The sequence below is a fragment of the Salmo salar genome, chromosome ssa19 (assembly GCF_905237065.1).
Source record: "Salmo salar chromosome ssa19, Ssal_v3.1, whole genome shotgun sequence".
In the NCBI taxonomy this organism is placed as follows: Eukaryota; Metazoa; Chordata; class Actinopteri; order Salmoniformes; family Salmonidae; genus Salmo; species Salmo salar.
Genome location: NC_059460.1, coordinates 33,091,702 through 33,105,464, shown reverse-complemented (window position 1 = coordinate 33,105,464; position 13,763 = coordinate 33,091,702). Strand labels below are relative to the sequence as shown.

The 13,763-nt window shown below is 41.3% G+C and overlaps 1 protein-coding gene across 1 annotated transcript in view; it reads right to left on the bottom strand.

Annotated features, from left to right (window-relative positions):
• Window positions 1–13,763, bottom strand: part of sipa1l2 (signal induced proliferation associated 1 like 2) — a 564,521-nt gene that overhangs the window by 355,196 nt on the left and 195,562 nt on the right. Inside the window, 1 exon segment of the mRNA XM_045702242.1 lies at window positions 2,097–2,230. Within this exon segment, the coding sequence (XP_045558198.1) occupies window positions 2,097–2,230 (134 nt within the window).

Sequence of the window (13,763 nt, the reverse complement as noted above, 5' to 3'; positions counted from 1 at the left end):
AATCTTGCAACCTTTCGGTTACTAGTCCAACGCTCTAACCACTAGGCTACCTCCCGCCCCGATTCGTATACTTTGTTTGTCTTCAGGAAGGCAGTGAGTTGCTGCGCAGCAGCTTTTTCAAAACATTTTGAGAGGAATGGGATATTCGATATAGGCCGATAATTTTAAATATTTTTCTGGGTCAAGGTTTGGCTTTTTCAAGAGAGGCTTTGTTACTGCCACTTTTAGTGAGTTTGGTACACATCCGGTGGATAGAGAGCCGTTTATTATGTTCAACATAGGAGGGCCAAGCACAGGAAGCAGCTCTTTCAGTAGTTTAGTTGGAATAGGGTCCAGTCTGTAGCTTGAAGGTTGAGAGGACATTACTATTTTCATGAAAGTGTCAATAGATATAGGATTAAAAAACTTGAGTGTCTCCCTTGTTCCTAGGTCCTGGCAGTGTTGTGCAGACTCAGGACGACTGAGCTTTGGAGGAATACGCAGATATAAAGAGGAGTTCGTAATTTGCTTTCTAATGATCATCATCTTTTCGTAAAAGAGGTTCATGAATTTATCACTGCTGAAGTGAAAGCCACCCTCTCTGGGGAATGCTTTTTAGTTAGCTTTGCGACAGTATAAAAATACATTTTGGATTGTTCTCATTCTATTCAATTAAGTTGGAAAAATAGGATGATCGAGCAGCATTGAGGGCTCTTCGATACTGCACGGTACTGTCTTTCCAAGCTAATCGGAAGACTTCCAGTTTGGTGTGGCGCCATTTCCGTTCCAATTTTCTAGAAGCTCGCTTCAGGGCTCAGGTATTTTCTGTATAGCAGGGAGCTATTTTCTTATGATAAATGAGTTTTGTTTTTAGGGGTGCGGCTGCATCTAGGGTATTACGCAAGGTTACATTTAGTTCCTCAGTTAGGTGGTTAACCAATTTTTGTACTCTGACGTCCTTGGATAGGTGGATGGAGTCTGGAAGGGCATCAAGGAATCTTTGGGTTGTCCGAGAATTTATAACACAGCTTTTGATGATCCTTGGTTGGGGTCTGAGCAGATTATTTGTTGAGATTGCGAACGTAATAAAATGGTGGTCCGATAGTCCAGGATTAAGAGGAAAAACGTTAAGATCCACTGTTTATTCCATGGGACAAAACTAGGTCCAGAGTATGACTGTGGCAGTGAGTAGGTCCGGAGACATGTTGGACAAAACCCACTGAGTCAATGATGGCTCCGAAAGCCTTTTGGAGTGGATCTGTGGACTTTTCCATGTGAATATTAAACTCACCAAAAATGTAAATATTATCTGCCATGACTACAAGGTCCGATAGGAATTCAGGGAACTCAGTGAGGAACGCTGTATACAGCCCAGGAGGTATAAAAAGTCTAGACAATAGTGACCCATCCACTTAGCTAAATGTGGGTGAGGGGTGGTTATAGCATTTCCTTCACTTCCATCAATGTGTCTGGGTAAGCATTTAATATTTATTCAATATTTTTTATCTGGACACTTTCTGTTTTAGATATACCATTTACACCTTCTGTATCCTGTGCATGTGACAAATAAACGTAGATATAGCGTGTGTTTATTTGATATAGCATGTGTTTACCACATTGCCTCACATGTGAATCTTTAAAGAGATGGGTGGGGCTAAGGCTTAAGAGGGTGTGAACAATGCTGAATGGGTGTAGGGGTGCTCTCCAGTAGGTACCATAATATTCAAAGATCATTTCCTCAAAAGTAGGGTTTCAAGTATATCAACTTTCAAAGCAGAATTACTTTCCCAATGTTCCTCAACTGTAGTGTATGATAGATCATTTTCTAGCTCTGAGTCTCTACTTTTATCCAATGTCAAAAACACTATTTAAAATGTTGCTACATAAGACCGAATCGAGGCGGTCGGTCATAAATAGTTACAGTAAAAAAGGGAAAATAAATACATGTAAATATGGGTTGTATTTACAATTGTGTTTGTTCTTCGCTGGTTGCCAATTTCTTGTGGCAACATGTCACAAATCTTGCTGCTGTGACGGTACGCCCATTCAATAGAAATATCTCTCAACTCTTTCTCCCTCCCTCCCTTCCTCCAATCCTCTATGTATTGTTTTTTTACCTGACTGGTCCTGAAGGTGACTCGGTAGTTGTACTGCATCCATTCCTTCTCCTTCCCTTCATCCAGCTTCTCTCTCCTGATGCTGACTGCTACTGGACCCAGGTTCCCATCCACTCCGAAGTAGTTCTGGTGTTCTGCAGGACAGGAGAGGAGAGGGTAGACAGGAACAATCAGACAAACTGACTTTTTACATGCCCAGACAAATAGCTCCACACACACTCATGCTTATGCTAATGCAAATGCTCATACACACATAGGGTTATGCTAATGCTAATGATCATACACACATAGGGTTATGCTAATGCTCATAGACACATAGGGTTATGCTGATGCTGATGCACATACACACAGGGTTATGCTGATGCTAATGCACATACACACACAGGGTTATGCAAATGCTCATACACATATAGGGTTATGCTGATGCTAATGATCATACACACACAGGGTTATGCTAATGCTGATGCACATACACACAGGGTTATGCTGATGCTAATGCTCATACACACACAGGGTTATGCTCATACACACACTCACAGGGTTATCTATGTGACTTTTCAGGACTTCTTTGGGTATCAAAATGTATTCTCATTCAAAATCCTATTTTTCCTAAACCTAACCCTTAACTTAACCCTAACCCTTAACCCTAAAATCCCTAACTCTCTAACCCTTAACCTAGCCCCTAACCCTAACCTTAACCCCAAACCCTAAACCTAACCTGATAATGTAGGAACACACACACACACACACACACACACACACACACACACACACACACACACACACACACTCACACACACAGAGAGAGACACACCACCGCCATGACACAAAAACAGAACCCCAGTTAATGTTGGCATTATTTATTAAAACTATTGTTTTAAAAATGGGCAGCCTTTCATTGAATATCAAATTAATTATTCCAATCAATTGTGTATAGATGGCAATGGTTAGCTTGGCTAAATGCTAATGGTTAGCTTGTCTAATTGCTAATGGTTAGCTTGGCTAAATGCTAATGGTTAGCTGCTTTATATAAAAGTACCATGTATGTCAAATGTGTATGCAAAATGTATATGCAAAATGTATATGCAAAATGTATATGTAAAATGTATATGTAAAATGTATATGCAATATGTATTTACATGTAGCAGATATTTGTCCTCCAAAAAGGAGGGTGGTGGAGAGGTTAATATAAAAAATTAAAGGCTATCTGGTCTAAATGCTAATGGTTAGCTGGGCTAATTGGTAATGTTATCTGGTCTAAATGCTAATAGTTCACTGGGCTAAATACTAATGGTTAGCTGGGCTAATTGGTAATGGCTATCTGGTCTAAATGCTAATAGTTCCCTGGGCTAAATGCTAATGGTTAGCTGGGCTAATTGGTAATGGCTATCTGGTCTAAATGCTAATAGTTCACTGGGCTAAATGCTAATGGTTAGCTGGGCTAATTGATAATGGTTATTTTGTCTAAATGCTAATAGTTTACTGGGCTTAATGCTAATAGTTATCTGGGATAAGCCATTATAGTCTATGCACTGAGTCTGTCCTCTGCCAGGTTCTGTAGGTTCCTGATTACAGTAAAGACTAGAACAACAGCAGGGATCCCTGGGAGACTAGAGATCCTTTTTTTCACCTTTATTTAACCAGGTAGGCCAGTTGAGAACAAGTTCTCATTTCCAACTGCTATCTGGCCAAGATAAAGCAAAGCAGTGCGACACAAACAACACAGAGTTACACATGGAATAAACAAACACACAGTCAATAATACTATAGAAAAGTCTATATACAGTGTGTGCAAATGTAGTAAGATTAGGGAGGTAAGGCAAGAAATAGGACGTGGTGGTAAAGTAATTACAATTCAGCAATTAAACACAGGAGTGATAGATGTGCAGAAGATGAATGTGCAAGTAGAGATACTGGGGTACAAAGGAGCAAAAAAATAGATGACAATATGGGGATGAGGTAGTTGGATGGGATATTTACAGATGAGCTATGTACAGGTGCAGTGATCTGTGAGCTGCTCTGACAGCTGATGCTTAAAGTTAGTGAGGGAGATATGAGTCTCCAGCTTCAGTGATTTTTGCACCCTCTATAGTGGAGCCTTTCACCGTGTGCTCTTTTCTTTGTTCATACACTATAAAACTACCATCTTTAGATTCTTACAGATAAAAAAAAAACATTTCAAGTAGGACAAAACACTGGATGGTAGTGTAGTCTGCTGTACTATCTAGATATCTGGGAGAACAATGAGGATGGTAGCGTAGTCTGCTGTACTATCTAGATATCTGGGAGAACAATGAGGATGCACATTCAGATGTACTCTCTCTCCCTTCTTCTCTTACAATGGAGGTGTGAAATAATGTAGTGATGTCATGCAGAGGAGAGGAGGGGGGGAGTCGGACAGGAGCACACCACTCAGCAGTGTCGTAATCAAACAGACTATAACCCCAGGCAAAGCCAGAGAGAAGTCAGGAGTAAGACAGAGATCAAGCCAAGCCTACTCTGATTACCATACATCCTGGTGTCTAGTTACCTGACCCGTAAAGTATCTACCTCAATTGGTCCAGCATCCCTGCACATTGGAAATAGTACTGTATAGCTTCTTCTTCTTTCTTATTTTTATTGATTGTGTGTTTTTGTTCTACCTTGTTATATTTAGTGCAACATTGATATATTGATTATTGCTTTGTTGGGTTTGGAGCTGTACTTGTTCACGTGATGTGCTCATCATATGTGGGAACTCCAAGACTGTTGGAAAAGCATTCCAGGTGAAGCTTGTTGAGAGAATGCCAAGCGTGTGCAAAGCTGTCATCAAGGCAAGAGGTGGCTACTTTGAAGAATCTCAAATATAAAATATATTTTGATTTGTTTAACACTTTTTTGGTTACTACATGATTCCATATGTGTTATTTTATCGTTTTGATGCCTTCACTCTTATTCTACAATGTAGAAAATAGTAAAAAATAAAGGAAAACCCTTGAATGAGTAGGTGTGTCCAAACTTTGACTGGTACTGTACGTTGTTACCATGGCAAAGACCAAAATCAACAGAATAACGTTGAGGACTGTTGTGTCTATCACAGGTGAAGGATCTTTTAAAGAAACTAAACTAGTGAGCACTCAGGCCGTAAGGGTTGTATGCTCCAGTCCTCCAGTGATGCTTCACAGCCCAGTGTATCCTGTTCCCGCTCCTCGCACTAGCCCTGAGGTGCGTGTCTCCAGTCTGGTACCTCCACTACCAGCACCACGCACCAGGCTTCCAGTGCGTCAGCCCAGTCTAACTCATCCTGTTCCCGCTCCTCACACTAGCCTTGAGGTGCGTGTCTCCAGTCTGATACCTCCAGTACCAGCACCACGCACCAGGCTTCCAGTGCGTCAGCCCAGTCCAGTACGTCCTGTTCCCGCTCCTCGCACTAGCCTTGAGGTGCGTGTCTCCAGTCTGATACCTCCAGTACCAGCCCCACGCATCAGGCTTCCAGTGCGTCAGCCCAGTCCAACTCGTCCTGTTCCTGCTCCTCGCACTAGCCTTGGGGTGCGTGTCTCCAGTCTGGTACCTCCACTACCAGCCCCACGCATCAGGCTTTCAGTGCGCAGTCCCCGTCCAGAGATTCCGACAACAGTACCCCTGTCCAGAGCTTCCGACGACAGTACCCCGTCCAGGGCATTCCGACGACAGTACCCCGTCCAGAGCTTCCGGCGACAGTACCCCGTCCAGAGTGTCCGGAAACAGTACCCCATCCAGAGTGTCCAGCAACGGCCTACAGTCCGGAACCGAGTGAGACGGCCTACAGTCCGGAATCGGCACAGCCAGAGTCGACCTACAGTCTGGAGCTTCCAGAGTCGCTCTTCTGCCCGAGGTCTACAGTGAAGCACTTCAGCCCGAGGTCTACAGCGAGGCGCTTCAGCCAAAGGTATTCAACGGGGGTGGACAGGTTTGGTGATGGACTAAGGCCAGAACCTGAGCCACCTCCACAGTAGGAGGATTTGGGAGGGGGGGTGTAGCACGGGAACCGTCGGTGACGGCAGCCACCCTCCCTTCCCTCCCTTTAGCTTAAGGGGTTTATTTTTGTAGATATTTTTTGTTGGGCGGGGGGGTACTGTCACATCCTGACCAGTAAAGGGGTTATTTGTTATTATAGTTTGGTCAGGACGTGGCAGGAGGTATTTGTTTTATGTGGTTCGGGGTGTGTGTTTTTGTAGAGGGGTGTTTTATTTATTAGTCCGGGGTTTTTTGGTTAAGTTCTATGTTGTATAGCTCTATGTCTGTGCTAGGGTGTTTAGATCTATGTTTAGGTATTGGGATTGGGCCTTCAATTGGAGGCAGCTGTTTATCGTTGCCTCTGATTGAAGGTCCTATATTTAGGAGTATGTTTGTTATGGGAATTGTGGGTGGTTGTTCTTTGCACTGCTGTGATTAGCCTGCAAGACTGTTAGTTCGTTTATTGTTTTGTTTATTAGTCGTGTTCACAATGAAAGTTAAGATGAGCACTCAACCCGCTGCGCCTTGGTCCAATTAATACGACGACTGTTACACCTGCACCTTAGAGGCTGCTGCTCTATATACATAGACATGGAATCACTGGCCACTTTAATAATGGAACACTGGTGACATGAATAATGTTTACATACTGCTTTAACAATTTCATATGTATATACTGTATTCTACTCTGCTGTATTTTAGTCAATGCCACTCCGACATTACTCATCCTAATATTTATATATTTCTTAATTCCATTATTTTACTTTAGATTTCTGAGTATTGTTGTGAATTGTTAGATATTACTGCACTGTTGGAGCTGGGAAGACAAGCATTTAGTTAGATACTACTGTTGGAGCTAGAAACACAAGCATTTAGTTAGATACTACTGCACTGTTGGAGCTAGAAACACAAGCATTTAGTTAGATACTACTGTTGGAGCTGGGAACACAAGCATTTAGTTAGATACTACTGCACTGTAGGAGCTAGGAACACAAGCATTTAGTTAGATACTACTGTTGGAGCTGGGAACACAAGCATTTAGTTAGATACTACTGTTGGAGCTAGAAACACAAGCATTTAGTTAGATACTACTGCACTGTTGGAGCTAGGAACACAAGCATTTAGTTAGATACTACTGTTGGAGCTGGGAACACAAGCATTTAGTTAGATACTACTACACTGTAGGAGCTAGGAACACAAGCATTTAGTTAGATACTACTGTTGGAGCTGGGAACACAAGCATTTAGATAGATACTACTGTTGGATCTGGGAACACAAGCATTTAGTTAGATACTACTGTACTGTTGGAGTTAGGAACACAAGCATTTAGTTAGATACTACAGTTGGAGCAAGGAACACAAGCATGTAGTTAGATACTACTGCACTGTTGGAGCTGGGAACACAAGCATTTAGTTAGATACTACTGCACTGTTGGAGCTAGAAACACAAGCATTTAGTTAGATATTACTGCACTGTTGGAGCTAGAAAAACAAGCATTTAGTTAGATATTACTGCACTGTTGGAGCTAGAAACACAAGCATTTAGTTAGATATTACTGCACTGTTGGAGCTAGGAACACAAGCATTAAGTTAGATGCTACTGTTGGAGCTGGGAACACAAGCATTTAGTTAGATACTACTGCACTGTTGGAGCTAGGAACACACGCATTTAGTTAGATACTACTGTTGGAGCTGGGAACACAAGCATTTAGTTAGATACTACTGCACTGTTGGAGCTGGGAACACAAGCATTTCGTTAGATACTACTGCACAGTTGGAGCTGGGAACACAAGCATTTAGTTAGATACTGCTGCACTGTTGGAGCTGGGAAAACAAGCATTTAGTTAGATATTACTGTTGGAGCTGGGAACACAAGCATTAAGTTAGATACTACTGTTGGAGCTAGGAACACAAGCATTTAGTTAGATACTACTGCACTGTTGGAGCTGGGAACACACACATTTAGTTAGATATTACTGCACTGTTGGAGCTAGGAACACAAGCATTTAGTTAGATATTACTGCACTGTTGGAGCTGGGAACACAAGCATTTAGTTAGGTATTACTGCACTGTTGGAGCTGGGAACACAAGCATTTAGTTAGATACTACTGTTGGAGCTAGAAACACAAGCATTTAGTTAGATACTACTGTACTGTTGGAGCTAGAAACACAAGCATTTAGTTAGATACTACTGTACTGTTGGAGCTAGCAACACAAGCATTTAGTTAGATATTACTGTTGGAGCTAGAAACACAAGCATTTAGTTAGATACTACTGTACTGTTGGAGCTGGGAACACAAGCATTTAGTTGGATACTACTGTACTGTTGGAGCTGGGAACACAAGCATTTAGTTAGATGCTACTGTTGGAGGTAGAAACACAAGCATTTAGTTAGATACTACTGTACTGTTGGAGCTAGGAACACAAGCATTTAGTTAGATATTACTGTTGGAGCTAGGAACACAAGCATTTAGTTAGATTCTACTGCACTGTTGGAGCTGGGAACAAACATTTAGTTAGGTATTACTGCACTGTTGGAGCTAGGAACACAACTATTTTGCAACACCCACAATAACATCTGCTAAATATGTGTACGTGGGCGATAAAATTTGATTTGATTTGATTTAATAAATCAAATATAATTAAGTTAGGTTCTTCTCCTCCATCTCTATTTGCAGAATGTATTGTAGTCAGCAATATGATTGTCACGCCCTGACCATAGAGAGTCCTCTGGGTGGTGTTGTAGGTCAGGGTGTGACTAGGGGGGTGTTCTAGTTTTCCTATATCTATGTTTGTTTTTGTTGTATGGTTCCCAATTAGAGGCAGCTGATTGTCGTTGTCTGTGTATGTGCATGTAGCACCACTGAGGTTACATTTCGTTGTTGGTTTATTGTTTTTCTGGAAGTTTTACTACAAATAAAGATATGGAACTCAATACATGCTGCGCCTTGGTCTGTCAATTACCACGAGCGTGACAATGATGCTGAGGATAATGGTGGTATATGATGCTCATTGCATAACCATCTAATAACATTGTCATGATGTTGCCCTCTTTGGGTTTTCTATGCACCATTCCCCTATCTCCCCCTACCCAGGCTCTGTGAGAGAGGTCGTAAATTCCTAAGAAAATGTTCCGCCTCCTGGCCACAGTATAAAGAGAGAGTGGGTTTCATATGAAGAACCCAGGAATTCTTCCACCTCACAGGACTGGAGAACCGAACAACATTTATGTTCTGGAGAAGGTATAAAAGATTGGTGAAGAATCCAGCTACGAACTGGTCCGTTTGGTACAATTTTGTGAAACTCATGAGAGACAATACGGCCACATTACCATGGCTCTGTTTATATAATAGCCTCAGTTGTAAGACTTACATCTAATAGTTGTATAAAATTAATGAATAAGGATAAAGCTATTTGGAATATGTTGGGATCCTTGTAAGATGTTAATGTGAGAGTATTGTATTTCTGTTTAAAGTTTCACCAAGTCATCGGCACGCCCCCATGACCAGACGGGACCTGGCGTCATGAGACAGCCTTTTCTATGTTCCGAATATAACCCCCACCCAGATTTTCTATCACCAGACTGAGCTGACCTCCATTAGAGTTGGCTGAAGGTTTGACCATGCATTCCTCGTTCTGAACTTTAACCATACCACGTGGTTAAACTCTTAGACTATTGATACCGACAGAATAATAACAAGTCTTTGATATTGATTACTAGTCTGCAGCTAGGAATTCGGTATCATTGAACGCGAAGACCGACGAAACATCTGTCCTATAACAACATTAATGAATGTCACTTTGAAATGTCCATTCTAACCGAGAGAGAGAGAGAACACAAAACTCTCCAACAGAACGAACTCTTCAACAAAGATCCCGACGACACACTGAGCGTAAATATATATATTGATTGCAATTGTTCCCGAATGAGTGAGCGTTCATGTGCAAAGGATTAGCATTTCAATTGTTAATATTTATCAAATCTGTAGTGTCTTCTCCGCTGACCCCACTCCCCTTTTGTCTAACAAGCCGCCATGCCGGTTTAGCCCACTAGGGAACATTCTCCTATCATGTCTTTGTAACCATATCTACTGTTTGTTATGCATTTCTGTGAATTACTTAGTTAGTAAATAAATGATTTTAAGACAATTGATGTATGGATGATTCATAGTGAAGGCTGGGTTCGTGCAGATAACCAACAATTTACGATGTTTGGAATGAGACTGACGAGGTAAACTAATAAGTCATTAAATCAGAAGACTTATAGATCAGATGTTATGATATCTGAAAGTTATATTAGGAAAATTATAACTTTGTAATCTGAATATTTTCCTTGGTGCCCCGACCTCCTAGTTAATTACAGTTACACGATTAATCAGTTTAATCGCGTAATAATAATTACAGAGAGTTATTTGATAAACATGTCTTCAGTTTAATGATCCCAAAGACACGACAACATCATACATCTTAGCTTTCATCTAAAGACACTTACACTGGTGGCATAAATGTTGTGTAGCGATGAGATCCCTGCAGGAATTCAACCGTTGTCCTCCCAGTCAGGGGTGACAGGGTTCAGATCAATAGGATCTATATGGAGGTGTGATGAAGCATGCTCTAAAGTGGTGATACGGAGCGCGTGTGTCTCCTTAAGACAACAGAGCCAGATATCCACCTGTAAAACACCTCAAAGATAAAAGACTGGAAGGCCAAAAACAGGCTCCACCATTTCCCTGAGCAGAAAACCTCTACTAGAAACGCAAACAGACATCTAGACAGAAACACAAAACACATGAGTTACCATTTCACTGAGTAGCAGGCCTTTACTAGAAACACAAACAGACATCTGGACTCTAAAAACACCTACCTAGAAGACAGACTTCACATCTGGTGTGGAATCTTTGAATCATATAGTCATAAACAGTATGAAAGCTAGTCATATCCTGTACTATATACTGTTCTATATACTGTACTATATACTGTAACTATATACTGTACTATATACTGTACTATATACTGCAACTATGCAAAAATATACAATATATTCAACCATCAAATGTATGAATGTAAAACCATAAAGCATTACAGACACCATTATAACAGGTGTTGTACTACAGACACCATTATAACAGGTGTACTACAGACACCATTATAACAGGTGTTGTACAACAGACACCATTATAACAGGTGTACTACAGACACCATTATAACAGGTGTTGTACTACAGACACCATTATAACAGGTGTTGTACTACAGACACCATTATAACAGGTGGTGTACTACAGACACCATTATAACAGGTGTTGTACTACAGACACCATTATAACAGGTGGAGTACTACAGACACCATTATAACAGGTGTTGTACTACATACACCATTATAACAGGTGTTGTACTGCAGACACCATTATAACAGGTGTTGTACTGCAGACACGATTATAACAGGTGTTGTACTGCAGACACGATTATAACAGGTGTTGTACCACAGACACCATTATAACAGGTGTTGTACTACAGAGACCATTATAACAGGTGGTGTACTACAGACACCATTATAACAGGTGGTGTACTACAGACACCATTATAACAGGTGTTGTACTACAGACACCATTATAACAGGTGGTGTACTACAGACACCATTATAACAGGTGTTGTACTACAGACACCATTATAACAGGTGTTGTACTGCAGACACCATTATAACAGGTGGTGTACTACAGACACCATTATAACAGGTGTTGTATTACAGACACCATTATAACAGGTGGAGAATGTAGTTCTATTCTTCTCTGTATGAAGTGGAAGTCATGACTTGTTAAACACTAGCCAGACAAAATCAGCTCACTAACACACACACACACACACACACACACACTACACACACACACTACACACTACACACACACACACACACACGAAGACCTAACAGAATCAGTTCACTAGCACCATGTGATGACATGTGACTGGAGAGTCATATTCCTCTGAATATGTGTGTTCTCCATGTCCCACACTGTCCATGTCCCACACTGTCCATGTCCCACACTCTCCATGTCCCACACTGTCCTTATCCCACATTGTCCATGTCCCACACTGTCCATGTCCCACACTGTCCATGTCTCACACTGTCCATGTCCCACACTCTCCATGTCCCACACTGTCCATGTCCCACACTGTCCTGATTCATTTACGTCTCCTCAATTGTGGATAGGTGCAGCAGCTGTTATAGGGGCTTAGGATGGGTAGTCAGATATACTGAGAGACAGAGGAAATACACTACCTGCATGGTGTTGAATTGAGTTGAGAGAGAGAGGTGGTATTTCTAGAGTCAGACACAGTGGTGTTTTAATGAGGATCTCTGGGACTGTGCTGTGGTTTGGATGCCCCAAGGTTTCATGCTGACACCCCCCCCCCCATCCACACCCCCTCCTAGTCCCCCTGGAGGAACAACTGCCTCCCCCCTCAACCCTCACCACCTTACTTCTCACATTACAAATCCCTAGTCTTCCTGGAAGTTGAGAGAATATCACACACTAAAAACACTGAACACACACACACACACTAAGAACACACACACACACACCGAAAACACACACCCCGAAAACACGCACAACGAAAAAACACACGCACGGAAAAAACACACGCACGGAAAAAACACACACACACCGAAAACACAGACAGACTCCGAAAACACACACAAACACACACACATATACACACACACACACACACACACACACACACACACACACACACACACACACACACACACACACACACACACACACACACGGCTCTCTCTGTTGTCTACAGAGAAGATAACTGGTTGAGAACTAGAGGGACTGGGTCTCCACTAGGAGAAAAACATAATTGTTTATTATAGTGTGAAAAGTAAGCTAAAAAGTAGTCTGGCTCCTGGTAAGGAGGGAAACAGATGTCATATTCCCATTAACCATTTACAGTCTGAACACCCCTAATTAGTGTTGGTTCTGCCCTTTAGATTTGTTTCTCAGCAACTGATAAAACTTGTGTGAAAAGTAATTATTAAAGGTATATGATTATTATTATATACAACATCGGTCTAAAGTTTTAGAACACATTCAAGGGTTTTTCTTAATTTTTTAACTATTTTCTACATTGTAAAATAATAGTGAACACATCAAAACTATTAAATAACACATATGGAATCATGTAGTAACCAAAAAAGTGTTCAACAAATCAAAACATGTTTTATATTTGAGATTCTTCAAATAGCCACTCTTTGCCTTGATGACAGCTTTGCACACTCTTGGCATTCTCTCAACCAGCTTCATGAGGTAATCACCTGGAATGCATTTCAATTAACAGGTGTGCCTTCTTAAAAGTTAATGTGTGGAATGTATTTCCTTCTTAATGCGTTTGAGCCAATCAGTTGTGTTGTGACAAGGTAGTGGTGGTACAAAAAACCAAGTCCATATTATGGCAAGACAAGCTCAAATAAGCAAATAGAAACAACAGTCCATCATTACTTTAAGACATGAAGGTCAGTCAATACAGAACATTTCAAGAACTTTAATACTTTCTTCAAGTGCAGTTGCAAAAACCCTGAAGCGCTATGATGAAACTGGCTCTCATGAGGACCGCCACAGGAAAGGAAGACCCAGAGTTACCTCTGCTGTAGAGGATTAGTTCAATAGAGTCACCAGCCTCAGAAATTGCA